General features: G+C 45.6%; 1 protein-coding gene across 18 annotated transcripts in view; it reads left to right on the plus strand.

The window, feature by feature from the left end:
- KCNMA1 (potassium calcium-activated channel subfamily M alpha 1) overlaps positions 1-18,066 on the plus strand; it is a 700,634-nt gene that overhangs the window by 400,022 nt on the left and 282,546 nt on the right. For all 18 annotated transcript variants that reach the window (XR_014781481.1, XM_084794298.1, XM_084794299.1 and 15 more), the window contains 2 exons: positions 5,248-5,341; positions 6,270-6,381. Coding sequence is in view for 17 of the 18 variants with exons in the window: in XM_084794298.1 (XP_084650424.1) it covers positions 5,248-5,341; positions 6,270-6,381 (206 nt within the window). In the remaining variant the exon portion in view is untranslated. The remainder of the gene's footprint in view (positions 1-5,247; positions 5,342-6,269; positions 6,382-18,066) is intronic.

The raw sequence follows: 18,066 nt of genomic DNA on the forward strand, positions 1-18,066 counted from the left end.
CTGAAGTTTGAACACAGAGACAGAGCACTTGAAGAGGTCACAGCATGAGCAGAGATTTAGAGTTGGCAATATTCAGGTCTCGTTCCTTTTCTTTTTTTTTTTCTTTTTTCTTTTTTGTTTTGTTTTGTTTTGTTTTTTTGAGACAGGGTTTCACTGTGTAACCTTGGCTGTCCTGGAAGTCTCTTTGTAGACCAGGCTGGCCTTGAACTCACAGAGATCCACCTGCCTCTGCCTCCCAAGTGCTGAGATTAAAGGCGTGCAACATTGCTGCCCGGCCGCTCACGTCTCATTCCTAAAGGAATAAAGGCACCTAAAGCAAATAGCATGCGCGCACACACACACACACACATTGAGAGACAGAGAGAGAGAGAGAGAGAGAGAGACAGACAGACAGACAGACAGACAGAGAGAACACTCTAGAATGAGGTAGGTTTTATACTTTATTCACAGCCAGGCTCAGAGGTTATATCTGAGACAGAATGGTCCCTAATGCTCCATGAGTGACATCTTTTAATTAGATTAATCCAGCAACATTGCCGAGGTAAGCCTGAGGAGTAGAGGCTGCCATCATTAAGTTGATTGAATTGATTCATGTCTGCAGTGCCTTGAATCTGACCTCTGGTGGCCTGTGATCCTGTTGGGGACTGAGAGGGCCCCACTCAATTTTAGAATGTACTAGCCTTCAAGAGTGGGGAGAATTTGAATGTTAGAAGTTATTGCACAAGGTGCTGTTTTGTTTCTCGACCAGTGCCTTCCCCACTACATCATCTCGAGTGCTTGTCCTTGTTGTGTCCCGAAGCTGCTTAGCATCTCCTTGTTCCCTGTAAACCGCTCCCCTTCACCCCTCCGCATCCAGACTTTGTCATTCTTCCCTTTCAATCTGGAACTGAGAATGCACTCAGCGGGTACTCTCTGATTGCTAATTGGAACGTCCACTGTTGAGACATGTAAGGTGATGTTGTAATTATGTCCCTGTATGCTTTTAATTCTTTCCCTCTTGTCCATCTCTGAAACTGAAAATATCTGGTCAAAGCCTTGATCTGAGCAATTAGTGAAGCGGTGTTCAGCTGGTTGTCTGAGGGTGGGCTCAAACGCTTAGTCATCTGTGTTCAGTTCTGGATGGGAGTCTTCGTGAGCAACGGCACCTCTAATTAGTGCACAGTTGCTAAAAAAAAAATTTGGAAGTAGTGGTTCTCAGGGTGGGGTCCTGAGACCATGGCATCAGTGGAATTTGGGAGGTTGGGTGAAAAGCAAAGCCTTAGACCCTTAATCCAGAGTTGTAAATCAGAAACTCCAGAGCTGAGGCTCAGCAAGCTTTGGCAAATCCCTCCAGGTGTGAGCCAATGTCTGAGAACCACAGTCTGGGAGAAACATCCTCATGGGGTTGGGAAGCCAAAGGCAGGATGTAGAAAAACAGAGTTTGGAGAAGCATGGGTGCTCAGGAGAAAGGTCAGCACCTCTGCCTTCGAGATGGTGCAGTGTCCAAAGGGTCCACTTCAGAAAGAAGATCTAGGAAAGCCTGTGTCTTGTGCTTTGACAAGTTCCAAGGCTCAAGTCCAGAAAGTTCTGTCTATCATGTCTTCATCCACACAGGCATTTACAGGAAGCTGTATTGCTTGGTAAATGTAGAAAGAGACCCCTTGTTTCATGGAGTATCTCATTTCCTCTGGAGACAACTATATGCTAAGCATGTACTTTCAAGAAGTTCGTATTTCAGCCAGTGGCCGATATTGCGCATGTCCCACCAGAAAGAGCTTTGTCGTGGGGGAATCTTTGGAAAGACCCTCAAGCTTAGACTATTGGGTGACACATTAAATGTTCCCAAGGCTTTAATATCACACCTAGGGATGAAAGGTCCATCTGGTACCAAGCGTTACAATCCTCTACTTACCTAGTCACTTGTCAGCCGGGAATGAGTTAGGCTTGGCCAGATTGCTGCTATTGGAGTCAGAACTGGTGTCTCTTCTTTCAATTCTAAACCCCACTCCCGAGCCGCATTTGGCATTGCATGTTCACCTAAAGCCTTCTCTGATGTGGGCATGCCTCCTCAGAATGGCAACCTAAATTTAAGAATGTGACTCAGTCATTTTCTTTTGTAGTTTTAAATAGAAGCACTGTTTCCCCGCTGCCATCTGCGGATGTAGACAAGGAAACTCTGATGCTTTACCAGAGACAGAAGAGGCACTTCTGTCTCAGATGCCTCCTGCAATGAGTATTAACCACTGGGAGAAAGTCCCTTGGGGGGGGAAACAAATCCTGATAGGCCAGCCTTTTGGATGTTGAGTTATGGATTCTCTTTTTTTAAAAGATCAATGAACGCCATGGGGTGCTTCCATTTGGGGAATGTAACAATGGGGCTTTGGCACCTCCACTCTGTGGTTTCTGATTGTGTGAGAGCATGAACTGTAGCACTCAGAAGATTATCTCCGAAGGGATTCTGATAAATAGTTCTGTTGGCACTTGAAAAGCCGTGAGGGGTGTTGTTCCTGGCACTCCCACGACACACCCAGTGAGAAGTTGCTGAAGGGGGTCATAAAATATATCCCTGGACGTGCTCTGATTCCACCTGCTCAGGCCAGTTTTCATCTAAAAAGTTCCCACCTCTTGCCTGTCATCCCAACCTTACCCATAGCTCAGGGTACCTTCCTGTTGTCACCAGTCAGAGGAATGGCCACTCAACACAGCAGCACAACTTCTATTGTATTGTTTTAGTGCAAAGCGTAGAACTCGGTAGAGTGGGAAGGAGGTTTATGATAATGATCGGGTCACTTCTAAACGTTTAAGATGATCAATGACAGGGTCAGTGTCTGTTTTCTGTATGATTTTCTGTAAATGAGGGTGGAGTGCTCAGCTACGGTTTTCAACACGACACCCTTTAAAGTTCTTCCACTGTTGCACTTAAACATTGGACAATATGCAAAGGACCAGAACGAAAGTCATGGCCATCCAATCAAGGAACAATGAGGAAGAGTTACCACGGCCTGATTGCTTACACTTTTTTGAATATATCACCCTGCTTATGTTGAACAAAAATAATCTCAGTGACACTAAACTGTCACCTGTCTACCACAGTCCAGAATAATCTCCCAAGGGACCTTCCAAAAGAACCCTCAAGCTTATAGAATTAACAGGGTCTAGAGAACTCAGGAGATCCCTCGGATGCCACCAATGTCTCCATCGATGACTATTGGAAAGGCAGTATTGAGCTTATTGCTTGGCTTAGTCAGGTAATTACAGATTTTACTTGATGAACTTAGACCCAAGGCTTTCCTTTGGTTCTCTTGACAGTGTGCACACACAAAGATACTTTGAATGTAGAAGCCAAGTTCCTGTTAGCAATGCTTGTCTATAAATCTCTCTCATACTCAACTTATTTGTTTTCTTGTGTGTGCTCGCGCGCGCATGCACACACTACTTAATTTTCAGTAGTGCATACTGCCAATGGCTCCCTTAGCACAGAGAAACATACTGTCCACTCACGGTCCTTGGGGTCTGCAGTGGATCATATCCTTTCACCCTTGATACATATCTTAGGAACATACTGTGCTCCTGCTATTTGTAATACCGCACCATAGTGTAAGAATTGTAGCCCTTGTTTTCACTTAAGTGCATGCGTATGTGTGTGCGCGCGCGCGCGCGCGCGCGCGCGTGTGTGTGTGTGTGTGTGTGTGTAATGAACAGGAGTAGGCTGTTTTGCGGAAGCTGCTGTGCCTGCCTCCTTTCAGTACTAGACTAACCAGACTCCGTTCTGTTTTCCTCTCACTTTCCTGCCTTAGTGAGAACTCGGCAGTGGTCGTTTCCTTTGTAAAAGAACCAAGTTCTGTTGCTTTTCTTCAGTCTGCTTACTTTGTAAATGCAAGAATAGGTTACTCTTCCTTTGCGTGTGGAGTGTTAACACATAGTAGTGGTTTGGGACGTGACAGAGGGCATGTTTGGTTTGCCATCCCAATGAAGAATGGAGAAAGCTGGTGCATGTCACGTGACGGGAGGCCCCCATAACTGACCTGGCGTGCCTCTGATTGGGCCCTGCGTTCCCAGGCTGCACTGATTCCTGCCTGTTGAACAGCCCAGCATTGCCCTCACTGGAGTGCAACTATACTAACTGGTATCTCATGCACTGATTTCTAAGGTGGCATCGCTGCTCAGCGATCTTTCCTGATGCACCTCTCCAGCTCCCTCTCTCTTGGGGGGGGGGGAGGGGAGAGGTCCATGTTGCTTCTCATCCGAAGAAGGATTTGGGGTCTCTCCGTACTCCCTTCCTTTTCCTCACCTCACTGTCTTTCTGTTCCTGGCCTTCCATTTGCTTACAGGCAGCAGTCTACTGGAATTTCTTTTATAGTCTTGAGATGTCTGTAAGGCTTTGCTGCTTCTCACCTGGCCCAGACTTTGGGAGTGCTCACATACTGATTCTTTGATCAGTCTGCTGTGGGAAATCTCATGGAAGCCATGTACCAGTTTGTATAGTAGTACTCTTTGGAACTGCCAACTCTTGAGCAAAGTAGAGTGTGCTGGGGTTGCACATTGGCTGCTTGGCACACACACGAAGCCCATTAACCTGCATGCCAACTACAACTACAAACAAAATTAACCCTTAGAGTACTGCCCCCATACATTAACTTACAGTCTTGAATTTTATTGTTGAACAGTGTTTCCTTCCCCTGTCCAGAGTACCACACAGGAAGTCCATGCTTAGCTAGCCAGAACAGCAACCAGGACCCTCTCCTCCGAGGCTTTCTTGAGATCCTCCTGGGTCCTTTATGAATCTGCTAATGGCTTTTATAAGATCCAGATGTGGCTGCTGGAAAATAGGCTCCACTTGTAATGGGCTGGAGGGCATGGGGTCTGATGTTTTAACCTTATTATGAGTCCTTTTAATTGAAGAAATCAGTTCTTTAAGGGTTAATGTGAAATCAAAGACTTTGGTAGTCCTTCCTGCTTGTCCTTCCTCCAAGGCGTCTGCATGATCCTCTTTAGACTCTTAGATGATAAAAAACTATATATAAAAATACCACCACCACCACCCCTAAGCAAATAAAAGAACAAAACACTGAATGGTTGAATGGAGAGCCCTTTGGCAATGCTTGCTTGATGGTCAGAAGGGGGTAGAAAGACCAAATGTTGTATTCAGCAAACACTCATTTTGTCCTCTACCCCACACACTCCCGTCTCTCAGCATTTTGGAAAGCTGCGATGATATTGTCTGTGTCTTTTATTTACCTCTTGCTTTTTCTTCTTCCTGTCTAATAGCCCAATAGAATCCTGCCAGAATTTCTACAAAGATTTCACATTACAGATCGACATGGCTTTCAACGTGTTCTTCCTTCTCTACTTTGGCTTGCGGGTAAGTCTGGCAGCTTCTCCCAGTAGAACCACAGTGGGGCACGAGAACCTAAAACTCAAGGGTAGCCCCACACTCATGACCGCTCTCCTGCACCCGGCGAAGCCTGCGGTCTCCATGGCGGACAGCAGGCCTGCATTCTGGCTTGGGGGGGTCTGTGGGGAGCAGCAGGCCTGCATTCTGGCTTGGGGGGGTCTGTGGGGGGCAGCAGGCCTGCATTTTGGCTTGAGGGGTCTGTGGGAAAGCTCTCTGCTTAGCTGAGAACTTTCCGTATCACGTGTTTATTTGGGTTCAAGGCAGGGGTTTGAAACAATGATACTTTCACTGACCCAGTGTTCCTTCATGCTCTATGGATTTGGTTTTTTTCCCCTATTACAAAGTAAAATTTAAAGGATCATCTGAGCTCACAAATTTACATTTCGCAGTGTTAAGATTGCAGTTATCAGGGTCAACCAGGAGTGAAGGCTGGCAGGACTTGAGGTCTGTACTAGGTTGTCTTTATGGAGAGTTTATACTCTATGGAGAGTATAAAATTCGAGTAGCGGGTTTGAGTGTGAATGCACGTACATATGCTTTATTCACAGTGAGATTTACATCAGAAAGGCCAAGGAAGGTGAGGCTACTAAAGCCTTCTCCATGGGGCTGTTGGGAGGCACAGAAAATTATATTGCCTGATCATTCCCTATGGTGAATGTGGCATATAGTCACTTCCTCAAAAGGCTGTAGATCCCCCCAAAACAAGCTAGTGATTGAGGTACGGGAAAATATTAGAATATGAGAAGAGCAAAATGTCCCCCTCCGCCAGACACTACAGAAACCCAGCCTTTATGACAGAAGGACATAACAGTAAACGCTGACACCATGCTTCTCATTTTGTTTTCCTGTCTTATTTCTCTCTCTCCCCTCCCCGCCCTCCCATCCCTACCCCCAGTTTATTGCAGCCAATGATAAGCTGTGGTTCTGGCTGGAAGTGAATTCTGTGGTAGATTTCTTCACAGTCCCTCCCGTGTTTGTGTCTGTGTACTTAAACAGAAGCTGGCTTGGTAAGTTGGTCTCTTTTGCCTTTTCACTAGCCCGTAAGGCAGGCTGGACTGAGGACAGAGGGTCTAGGAAGGATCCTTGTCCTGGGCTGTCCCTACACGAGGTCCTGTGAGTGGCTGTGGACGGGCTGCTGAGTCAGCACTTTGGGCAACACAGTTTTGTCATCGTTGAAGTCCCGTCACTGTCACAACTGGGACTTCTGCAGCCCATGGTCCTGTCACTTGTCATTCAGGAACTGAGAGTCAGGGCTGGTTAAAGAAGCCCACGGGAATGGGGCCAGCCTTCACCGTGACAGGTCCTGATGCCCCTGAAGACCTGCCTGCCACAGTTAGGTTCTGTCTCCTGTTTGGGGCCTATTTATAGCTACAATTTCTGGGATGACACAGGACAAGATGAAACATCTCACGTCACTCTGGATCTCAGGCTGCTCAGCCCCCTCCCTCTCTGCTCAGGGGAGAACGTTCCTTGGTGCTAGGCCCAGCAGGCCGCCATCCCAAATCAAGACTAGGACAGTAAAACAATTAGTAAGAAAATTAGCTAGTGCAGAGAATGCTTAGATTGACAGCTCCGAGTTCTTCTTTGATGCCCTGTCTAAGTTTTAATTAATTAACATGCAAATATTTCTGCTCCCATTATGTTGGCTGAGGGACAGGCTGAAATAGATTTGGAGGACTTACTAGGAGTTTCCACTCTTTACTTTTAGAGTTTTTTTGTTCGGTTGGTTGGTTTTATGCTTTGTTTTGCTTTTTGATGGTCATGAGGGGCGAGTTCGTATTTTTCACAAAATAACATATGTCGATTGTAACCAGTGAAAACTTTCAAACATTAACAAAGAAACCAGCAGGCATCTCTTCTTCTTTTATCCATCATGACCCCCACCCCCGCCCTGAGATGCCTGGTGCTAACAAGCTACACACCTTTCTGCAAACTCATCCCATCGCACACGTAAATAAATGGATGTGCACCTATTACAAGGGTGGTGGTGTTCTAGAAGAAACTGTTTTAAGTAACAATATTCCACTGCAATTTAGCTCTTACAGGAGCACAAAGTGGACCTCCCTTCTTTCAGCTCTGAAATAAAGTAAATTTTGTAGCTATTTCAGTAAGATTCCGTTATCTGCTTGTTTTATAGAGGACCTAGCCATAGGAACTAGTGGGTCGCCTGGATGCTTTCTTTGCTACTCTGAAGGATATTTTCACACACCAATGTATTTGTGAAATTCCATTTCTATAGATATTTCCATATTACCAGAAGAGGAATTGCCAAGTAAAAGAGCATGAATAATTTATTTTGTAGACATTGTTAGATAATGTTCTAAAAATGTTGTGTGAAGATGTACTTGCATCGTGCAAAGCCCTGGGTTTGAAAACAACTGTCGTATATTTGGAACAGAATCATCTCTACTATCATGCAGAGTGTGTAAAGTGCACCTGTGTGTGTGCATACCCTTCATTAGACCCCACGCACCCTCTGGCTTTTCACATTCTCTTACTGCTGAGTGGAAAAGTTTTCCTCTTGGCTCTGAGATGTGCTTGCTGAGAGTGTTGAGATCACAGGAGCCACAAGCAAACCTGAGATGTATTCTGAGTGTGCCTGTGAGCTAGGGCTTCTGGTCTCCTCACCTGAGATGTATCCTGAGTGTGCCCGTGAGCTGGGCTTGTAGTCTCCTCACCTGAGATGTATCCTGAGTGTGCCCGTGAGCTGGGGCTTCTGGTCTTCTCACCTGAGGTGCCGACTGGCTTTGTGACCTGGGTTTTTAGTTTCTTCACTCAGCCTGTGAAGGACGTAGGCAGAAAGTCCTGCCTTACTGCTCTGAGAAGGGTAGGAACCTGGGTACCTACTAAACCAGTAAGTGACGTAATCTCATGGGAAGCATCACTTTTGAAACTGAAAACACAGAACAATGGCATATCGCAATGTGAAATTAATAACAACAGCAGCTACATCAATGAAAGGGAGGTTTTCTGTCTTGCGGGAGAAAACATTTAATAAGATACTTTCATTTCTTACTGAGTGACTGTGCGTCATTTCCAAAACCTTCCTTCCTATTATGAACGAGGCCTTCAGCCTAGAGCCAGGAGGTTCCTCTGACTGATATGATATGTAGTTTATCACCCTGGAAAACAACCATTGAACTTGTGAGCCACCATGGAAATGAGTGATCGTCCTCAGGAAACAGTCCTACAAAGAAGGAAAAAGACCGGTAGGTGTGACCATTTCGGGCAGCTTTGCCCTCAGCCTGGAAAGTGGAGGAATATTGCCTTCACTGCCTGGGATTTGAGATAAGACACAAGATAGAAGTCTATCTCAATGCTACACGCTCTTGAGGGTGGAAACAGGTGCTATTGCAGGCACCATGGTGACTAGAGTCTAGGACAGCCAAGGCTACGCAGAGAAACTCTGTCTTGAAATACCAAAAACAAAACAAACAAACAAAAAAATAAACCCCGCAAAATCCCCAAAAACCCCACAAACAAATGAACAAACAAACAAAGAAACAAACAAAAAACCAAAAAAAAAAAAAAAACCCAAAAACTAGAGTGAATGCCAGGGGCCTGGCCTGCATCTCTTACAGTGCACAGCCCATCCCCTATTGCCACTCTGAGTATCAGCACCGGATTGTGTATTATATAATAAAACATATACATCATTGGCATATGTTAACTTAAGACACTCAACAATACCATGTCAACCTAACAATGGTGGGTACTCAAAGGCTTCATTGGAAGCCTCTCACCTACGTCAGCTCCATCTTCATTCAGACTAAACCTTTGTGGGAGGAGCTGTTAGTCACTCCGTGTTTACAGGTCAGGCACCTGAAGCTCAGAGAAGTTGACTCTTCCCGTCTGAGTTCACCCAGCCTGAAGGGACAATTTCCCCGAGTCTGACATGATGTCTACACTCTTTTTCTGATCTTGGGCTCCTGTCCTTAACCTTGGAAGCTTGGGAGTTTTGAGGACCGAGTTGGGGAAGGCTGCGCCTACTCTACTGCTGGATGTTGGCACCGCTTCATCTCTACTTACTCATCACGCGATGCTGATGGCTTCATCTGAGGCAGGAATGGTGGGGGGTGGGGGGGTGCAGCAGCGAGAGATCTTATTTAAGAGCACGCATTCCCATATCTGTTCTTTCCCACTCCTCCCTTCCCACCTCCGGTTTCTAGAAATGCCAAAAGGACCAGAGCAGAGCCAGCAACTGGATCTCCAAGTTCCAGAGCACGTCAGCAGCTTGTGGGTCCTGCAGAGGACCAAGGGCTTCCATGTGAACTCATTCAGCAGGGAGAAAGAGATCAGCACCCAGCTCTCCGTTCTGTGCCAGCTCAACTGGCCTCTTCCCACCCAAGGGGTCCCTTTGTGCACGATCACCGTCTCCGGCCCCACTCCTGCTTTCTCAGTTTTGTGCCCTGTAAAAGGTTGATAACAATGGCAGCCTCCTCACAGGGCTACAACAGGGCTTCAGTGTGGTAGCCACATACTAAGAATGTAGCACAGACTTTGCTAGCAGGGCAGCAGCTATCCCAACCTCGCTCTCTAACCTGCCCTCCATATTCTAAAGCAGCAAAGGATCAGAGAGAGCAGGATGGAGCCCCACAAAAGGCAGCAGGAAGGGAAGGTACCTATGTCTGCAGATGGCAAGGCACTGCTAATTTTAATTCCCGTCCCCACATACGGGCTCGTGCATTGTTTCCTTTACAAAATCCTTACCCTGCCCACGAATATAAACGCACTCTGAAATGAGAGGTGGATCTTATTTTGAGACATGGACAGCGTGTTCTGAAGAGAACTCATCCGTCTGTTCTTTTAGGAACTCTGCCCACAGGAGAGGTCAGCTGTGCCGCCTTTGTGTGTGTTGATGTTTGTGTGGCTGGCCATTTCCTGTGGTTAGAGGGGCAGAATAGAGCTTACTCACTGCCCAGTTGTCTGATGTGCCTTTTGTCATCTTAGTGCCTTGCGCAAGCGAGACAAGTGCTTCCCCGCTGAGTCACAGTCGCAGCCCTGCCTAACCCATTTTTACTGAGCATCTATTTTGTGCTTAGCACTAGGATATGAGCATCACAAGCCACTTAGTTAGCTGTACCGTGGTTTCAAACAGACTTCACCCCTATTCTCTGCCCGACAGAGTGGGAACCATGACTGGGGCGGCCACTGACTTGAATCCTAAGTAGAAAACTGTAACCCTGTCTTATCCACTCTGGGTCCAACCTTTAACCAGAAAACAAAACACTCTAGTATGAAATAGAAAAATGAGTTAGTGGTCAGTCATAAGATTTAAAAAAAAATGGGGATATCTACTTACAAATATAGGCCTAAGTGTTCTTTTTTGTGTGTGACAAGGTGATTAAAAAACAAGATGTGTGTGTGTGTGTGTGTGTGTGTGTGTGTGTGTGTGTGTGTGTGTGAGCAAGTACTTGAAAACAAGAGAAATAGGATGAAATGTAGTTCCTGTTCGAGACTAAGGCTCAATCTTATTTTGGAAACAAGATAAACAGACATGGAGTAGCAGTGGGTAACATTACCTACTGTGCAATTAAGTCCAGAATTGCCAGGTACAGCAGAAAGCCTGTGGGAGTTCAGAGGAGCGAGACCTGCAGACATGGTGCATACGCCTCTGTGTGCGTGTGTGTGCGCGTGCACGCGCGCGCGCGTGTGTGTGTGTGTGTGTGTGTGTGTGTGTGTGTGTGTGTGTGTATGTGCACGCAGTTTGGGGATACAGAGGATTCTGTGGAACACTAGGCCTCAGCTGAGGCTGGACATGCAACGCAGAGGTGGGCAGGGCAGAGGAAGCTAAGTCACTGAGGGGAGAGAACTCCACTGCATAGAGTAAGTAGCATGTGCTCATGAAAGTATCATGTGCATACATTCCAACATACATGCATTCCCCTTACACATAAACATGCGTGTGCACACACGTGCATGCACACACACACACACACACACACACACACACACATACATATGTACCCTCTGTCTGTCTGTCTCTGTCTTTGTCTGTCTCTCTGTCTGTCTGTCTCTCTCTTTTTCTGTCTCTCTCAGGTAAACACCACCCTCTGTGTCTGTCTGTCTGTCTTTGTCTGTCTCTCTCTCTCTCTCTCTCTCTCTCTCTCTCTCTGTGTGTGTGTGTGTGTGTATGTTTCTCTCTGTCTCTCTCTCTGTTATACACACACACACATACACACACACACAGCCAGACACTCACACATACACACATGGATATTTCAGGACCTGGTGGCTTTTCTGAGGCTCTGAAGCACTCCAGAGAAAGAAAGAGCCACATCTTTGCTTTTTCTAGTTTCGACAACCCTCCTAGTCCTTGGCTCATAGTTTCTTCCTTCACTAGATTCAGCAAGGTTGAGTCCAGAAAGCGACTAAAGCAGAGGCTGTGAGTGGAGGGCCACTGCTTACCCGCTTATTCCTCCTTGCTTGTTCAGTCCGCTTATACAGCTCAAGCGTAACACTACCCACAGGATGGGCCTTCCCACATCAATCAAATCCAAAATAAAAAATAAAAGGATAGGCCAGTGTTAAGGAGACATTTTTTTCCTCAACTGAGAGTTTCTCTTCCCAAATGACTCTACCTTTTGTCAAGTTGACAAAAATAAAAATAATTTAAAAATAAATAAAAATTTCAACCAGGACAGGTGTCATTGTACATTTGAAACTGGGCAAAATTAAAACTCAGTTATTCAACAATGTTACCAACATTTCAAGTACTCAATAGTCCCTTTGACTGGTGGTTACTATATTATAAGGTATATATACAAAGTGTTTCATCATTCTAGAAAGTTCTATAGGCTTATGATGCTAGAATGTGAAGCCATGATGGATCCACCATGATTTTTCACTTTTGCATGTGCAGGACACTTTCACAAACAAGGGAGCTCAACAAAAGTTTGGATTGACTTTTAAGGAATTGAATTTTAAAAAAGGAAATAAAACGGAAAGGAAGGGACACAGATGCTCATAGGTACAGTGGGGGAGAAAGTTTGCTGTAGATATGTGGGAGAGCATAGTTAGAGTCAGAGGCATCTGGGAGAGTCCAGAGTGGTCATGACCCTGAGCTATGTGGGGAGAGGGGAAAGGAGGGAGCCAGGTACAGCAGCCAGGAGGCCAGCGGCACAAAAGGGACAGGTAACCGTAATGTCTGGGTTATATAGGGGAGAGCCTCTGGAAGAAGAGCAGCCTGCCTCTAGGCTGGAGAATACAGGGTAGCAGGTGGGTATGGCAGCCATACCCTGTAACAGATAGGGTCTGAGGGATGCTGGGAGAATCTGGAGGCCAGGGTCTGCTTTGATATGTTAATAAGCATCTCAGCCATTTGTCCCAGGTTTGACCCATAACCGGTTACAAGTCTAATTTTTAAAGAATTAAATAGGTTTCTGGGGCCAACAAGGGGGCTCAGAGGGTACCCTGACACTCTTAGTGTAGTCCCCAGAACTCATGCGTGGAAAAAGAGAAATGGCTTCCTTAAGTTGTCCTCTGGTCTCTGCACATGAAGTAAAGGTGAGTGTGCATGTATATAGACAAGCAGACAGACAGACAGACAGACAGACAGACAGACAGACAGACAGACACACACACACACACACACACACACACACACACACACACAAATTTAAAAATAATAATTTCTTAACTACTTTTCTAGTTGGGTGATAGTGACACAGGTCTTTAAGCCCAGCACTTGGGAAGCAGAGGCAGAAGGATCTCTGAGTTTGAGGCTAGCTTGGTCTACAGAGCAAGTTCCAGGACAGCCAGGGCTACATAGAGAAACCCTGTCTCAAAAAAGCAAAACAAGCAAACGAACAAAAAGAAAACAAAACAAAAACCCAAAACAGCAACAACAAAACTTTCCTGAATAGATGATTGAGAAATTAGTAGATAAAAATCACTGTTTAGAAGGAACCCTCCCCCCCCCCCAAATGCCCAAATTGAATCAAGTACATTTAAGGCCTTGGCATCCCATACATACATACATGTGTATGTAAATATACTTAAATATACATATTTACACACACACACACACACACACACACACACACACACACACACACACACACACACACACACACACACACACACACACGAAGCATTGGGCCTGACTCACAACCTTAGCTTCAGGCTTCCTGCTCTGTGATAAAATGGCCCTTTAGGTGCAGAAAGGAAAAAAGAACAGGTCTCTGGTTCCCCCTACAGGATGGCTCTGGAATTTCGGCATTGTCAGGAACTAGTGACCTTAAGGCTCCTGCTCTCCCTCCATCAAGAGGTCCCTGCATTAGAAGGACAGTCCCCAGAACCCCAAGATCACCTGCGCCACCTACCAAAGTGCCCCGACTTCCAGCTTCATTATCTTCAGTTTCTAAACCCAAACTTTCTAAGTAACCCCCTCCCTTTAGCTTGTAGCTACATTTAAATGTAAAATCGGACGTCAGTCCTAGAGACTCACATCTGTAATCCCAACAGTAGGAGGCCTAGAGGCACTCACCGTCAATCCCAGCACTTGGGAGACAGATTCTGAGGCCAGCCTAGCCTGCATAATGAGTTCCAGAACAGCCAGAGCTACATAATGAGAGCCCATCTCAAAAAATAAAGCAAAACAAACAAAAACATAAAACAAAGCAACAAGCAAACAACAATAATGAATATGGAAAAGGAACAAGTGTGGCTTCCTTTCTTGATATCAAGTGCGTTTGCCTTTAGGTAAGAAGGAGAAAGAGAGGCAGAAATATACACTTCTAAGGAAAAGGTCTTTCTACAGCCAACATAAAGCTGGGTGTGTTTATATTGTGCACATGTATATGTGTGTTTGCAATTGTGTATATGCATTTTGGCTCAAGCTCTCTGACAAACAAGCCTGAAAAACATGTCATTTTTAGATCCATTTGAGAAATCCAGTCCTTGATTATGTTAAGTTGCTTGCTCTCAGAGTCACAAAGTTAAGTGGCCAAGCTGGCACCTTCAACTTCAAGGTTCCTATGAATGATGCCTGATGCCTCTTAAGTGAGAAACACACCCAGCTGTTCCAGTTACACACAAAAGGAGTATCGTCCAACTAAACCCACTGAGGGATGAAGCCTTCCCCTTGTCTGGAGCTCTGACAGAGCCAAACGGACCTTCTGACAGGGTGTCCTACACAGTCCCAACTGAGAGGAAAAAGAAAGGAAGAAAAGCTAAAAAGTAACTGTTTTGTTTTGTTTGTTTGTTTGCTTATTTGTTTTTTTTTTTTTTTAAAGACAGGTTTCTCTGTGCTATCTTGCCTGTCCTGGACTCACTTTGTAGACTAGGCTGGCCTCGAGCTCACAGAGATCTGTCTACCTCTGCCTCCCAAGTGCTAGAATTAAAGGCATGTGTCACCACGCCCAACCTTACTTCTGGGACTAAGCTGGCTTTTCCCTCTTCCTTCTCTTCACCATTGGCCTTGTAGAGTAAGAGGGCTCGTTTGAAATACATGTCCAAATTAATAGAAAATAGTTAATGTAATTTCATCTGGGTTGCTAGGGCATCATTTTAGAGAGGTGTGTGCTACTGTGTTCTGAATACTAGTGTCCCCCAAATACATGTGTGGATGCTTAGCCCTGGTCTAGCAGTGTTAGAAGGGTGGTGTCTAAAAGGTCATTAGGTCATGAGCATGTGGCCGCCCAGAGTGGTATCAGCACCCTTATAAGGCAAGCTTTTACCAGGTGCTGGGTGCTTCGGTACCTTGACCTTAGGACAATTCAGCCTCCAGAACTGTGAGCGATGCATCTATGTTGTTATAACTTATCCAGCCAGAGGTATTCGTTATGGGTCCCTAAAGGACTGAGACATGGGGCCACACACTTTGTTTGAATCTTTTTACAAATAAAATTCAGCGATACTGTGAACCTTAGGAATAGCATTGAGACTAAAGCGTGACTAATGTCACTAAAGTGTAGTGAGATAAATAAGGCCAGGGCTGAGCTCTGTCCCCGTGGTTAGATTTTGAATGAAGGCATCCCCGGTGAAGCAGACTGGTGAAAGTTTGGATGAATTTCAGAAATCTGACTGCTGTTCTGGTATCTGCTGTCCTCTTTAAATCTGCTTCTGGAGAAATTGCACCTCTTGAATAGATTGCCAGTTGTGCCCCCTTGATATTGCTTTGTCAGGAATGTGCTTTAAATAAGATGCCTTCCGTAGGGAGCGGGGATTCTAAATCCTCGTTGACTTGCACGGCTGTTACACGCCAAATTGGAAATAACTTCCTAAAATGAATGTCTTCAAGGAATGAGTTCAGTAGGAGGTTTTCACAGATGCCAGCATCTTTTCAGGTGGCTCTGCTTCACCAGGGGTGTTACTAGAACAATCTCCTTGGGCAACTCAATCTCTGGGACTGGACATATTTACCTTTGCAGCCTCTAAAAAAAAAAGCAATAAGAAAAGCCTCAGTTCTTTTCTGAGATCTAAGACTGATGGTTTGGCCTAGATAGCGGGTTGGGAACTGAGAACTGAATGCTAGTTAGGCACTTGGGGGTATGATTCCGTTGGTTTTCTGTGTGCACGTGACCTAACCATGGGAAAATGTGCATCTTGTGAGATGCTAATGAGGTATCCAAATGTACTCATAATGACCAGGGTATAGTCATGTAAAGGGAAGCTGAGCGTGCCAGCGCAGGGCAGGTTGCAGGGCTCTAAAGGCCAGTGTTTTCCTGCTAGGGCCTTAGCGCTGAAGGCATCGCCTGCCAGCCTGCAGAGCTGGAGACTCAGAAACGAAGGCCATCAATTCCAACCCAGACCTTCAACCCTGGCTTTCCTAAGACAGAGATTGAAGGATGCTTTAGCAAACTGCCCAGGTGTTTCTTATGCAGGGTCAAGGGACCTTGGAAGGACTTTAAAGTATCCTGCAGAATATAGACACTTCCTACTGCTCAGGCCAGACTGTACCTCAGTTGGAGTCTATGCCAATTTAAGCCACCAGAAATGGTTTCAAATTCTGTAAAGAAATCCAGTATGAGCCAGAATTGACAAATACTTCACTTGGTAGTTCTTTAATAAGAGCACATACATTACACACACACACACACACACACACACACACACACACACACACACACACACACACACACACAATCCCTTCTAAAGTCTCCTGTCATGCCCTCTAGAGACAAGTAAGGAAAGTCTCTATAAAGCATGGGTGACTACTCTAGAGTACTGTGTCTCAAACCTCAGTGGCTAACAGAACATCCAGAGGTCTGGTTCAACCGCAGGTTTGGGACCAAGTTCTTGAGTGTAGGATCCAGTGCGTCTGAGGAGGTGTGTAAGGGCTGAGGCTTTCCCCCAGGGATGATGGTCTGGGAGCTGAACTTTGAGGTCTGTGGGTCCATGTTACCATAAAGTCAAACCTGAGTTCTAGCAGGGCCTGCTATGCCAACCATCTCATACTCTGCACGTTGGTATTTTAGGCTTCCAAATGTCGGGTTTTTACTGAAACCCCTTATTTCAAGATACTTTGGGTATTAAAGCAGAAGCATTCACCCCTTGAGATACACCTAGCATGTTATATCCCATGTTACAGTGTGAACTTGACAAGAGGGGCCCTTTAGAATATCCATCGACCTCCCTTTGAAGGTTCTCCAAGGCCTGGGTTTCAGCGAGAGGGGAGCCCCAGCTTGTGTTCCTCTCTATGATCTCTGGGGCAAACCTGGTGGATGCTCTTCCTCCCAACCTCCTGGGGCTGGGTTAGGGCCAGCTCACGGCATGTTGGAGACTGTGGAGTGAGGACTCACTTCTCTTCCATTCTTTGGGGTCTGACCTGTCTTCTTTGTCAAGGATACAGGACCCTAAGGCTGCCAGTCTAGGGTGCTGAGGCCTGATCCTCCTCCTTCCTAGGATAACTTATTTTTAACCAGCTTTCTTCTTTCCTGTTCATTTTTCCTGGAGACGCCTAGGCCTGGACATTAGAGCTGCTGGCAGATGATAAGTGTCTCCTTTTTCCTAAGATGTATTTGTTATTAATTGAATTAAATATTGAGACTAGCGACTCTTTGATTATTTATCACAGTCACAGAGCTCAATTTCTTTCTCAGGTCAAATAGTAGTGTATCAGCCTGTCTCACAAAGGACAAAATTAACTTGTTATTTCCTGGACCACAGAAAAGAACTATTTCCCTGGCCAGACCAGAGGTATAGCAGACAATTATACTCCCTTCTCTCCCTCTCCTCCTCTTCCCCTCCCCCTCCCATCCCCCATTCCCTCTCCTCCTCTTCCCCTCCCCCTCCCATCCCCCATTCCCTCTCCTCTCAAAGACTCCTGTGTCTCAGTCTCCATGGTATTATGGTATTAGGATTTACTATGCCTGGCTTTTTTTTTTTTAAATGTGGGTGCTGGGAATTGAACTCAGGTCTCCATGCTTGTTTGGGAAGCACTTTATACAGTGAGTGATCTTCCCAGCCCTCAACTGTTTACTTTTGGAAATGTGGTTTTTATTGGAACACAGCCTCACTCATTTATTTACATATCGTATCCAGTAATATGGAGACCTAGGGTCACAAAACATAAAATACCATTTACTGCCTTGCTCTTTACAGAAAGCCCATTGAAAGCAGATGCATTCCATGTTCTTTTGTGTTCCTCTAGGCGCCTGGCACAGTGTTTTGCTCATAATAGCTACAAATCAGTTTTGATAAATGCAGCATGAACCTTCCCCTGAGATCACGGGAGCTGTAATAGGCCG

The sequence above is a fragment of the Acomys minous genome, assembly GCF_964271855.1.
Source record: "Acomys minous genome assembly, chromosome: 9".
NCBI classification, from domain to species: Eukaryota; Metazoa; Chordata; class Mammalia; order Rodentia; family Muridae; genus Acomys; species Acomys minous.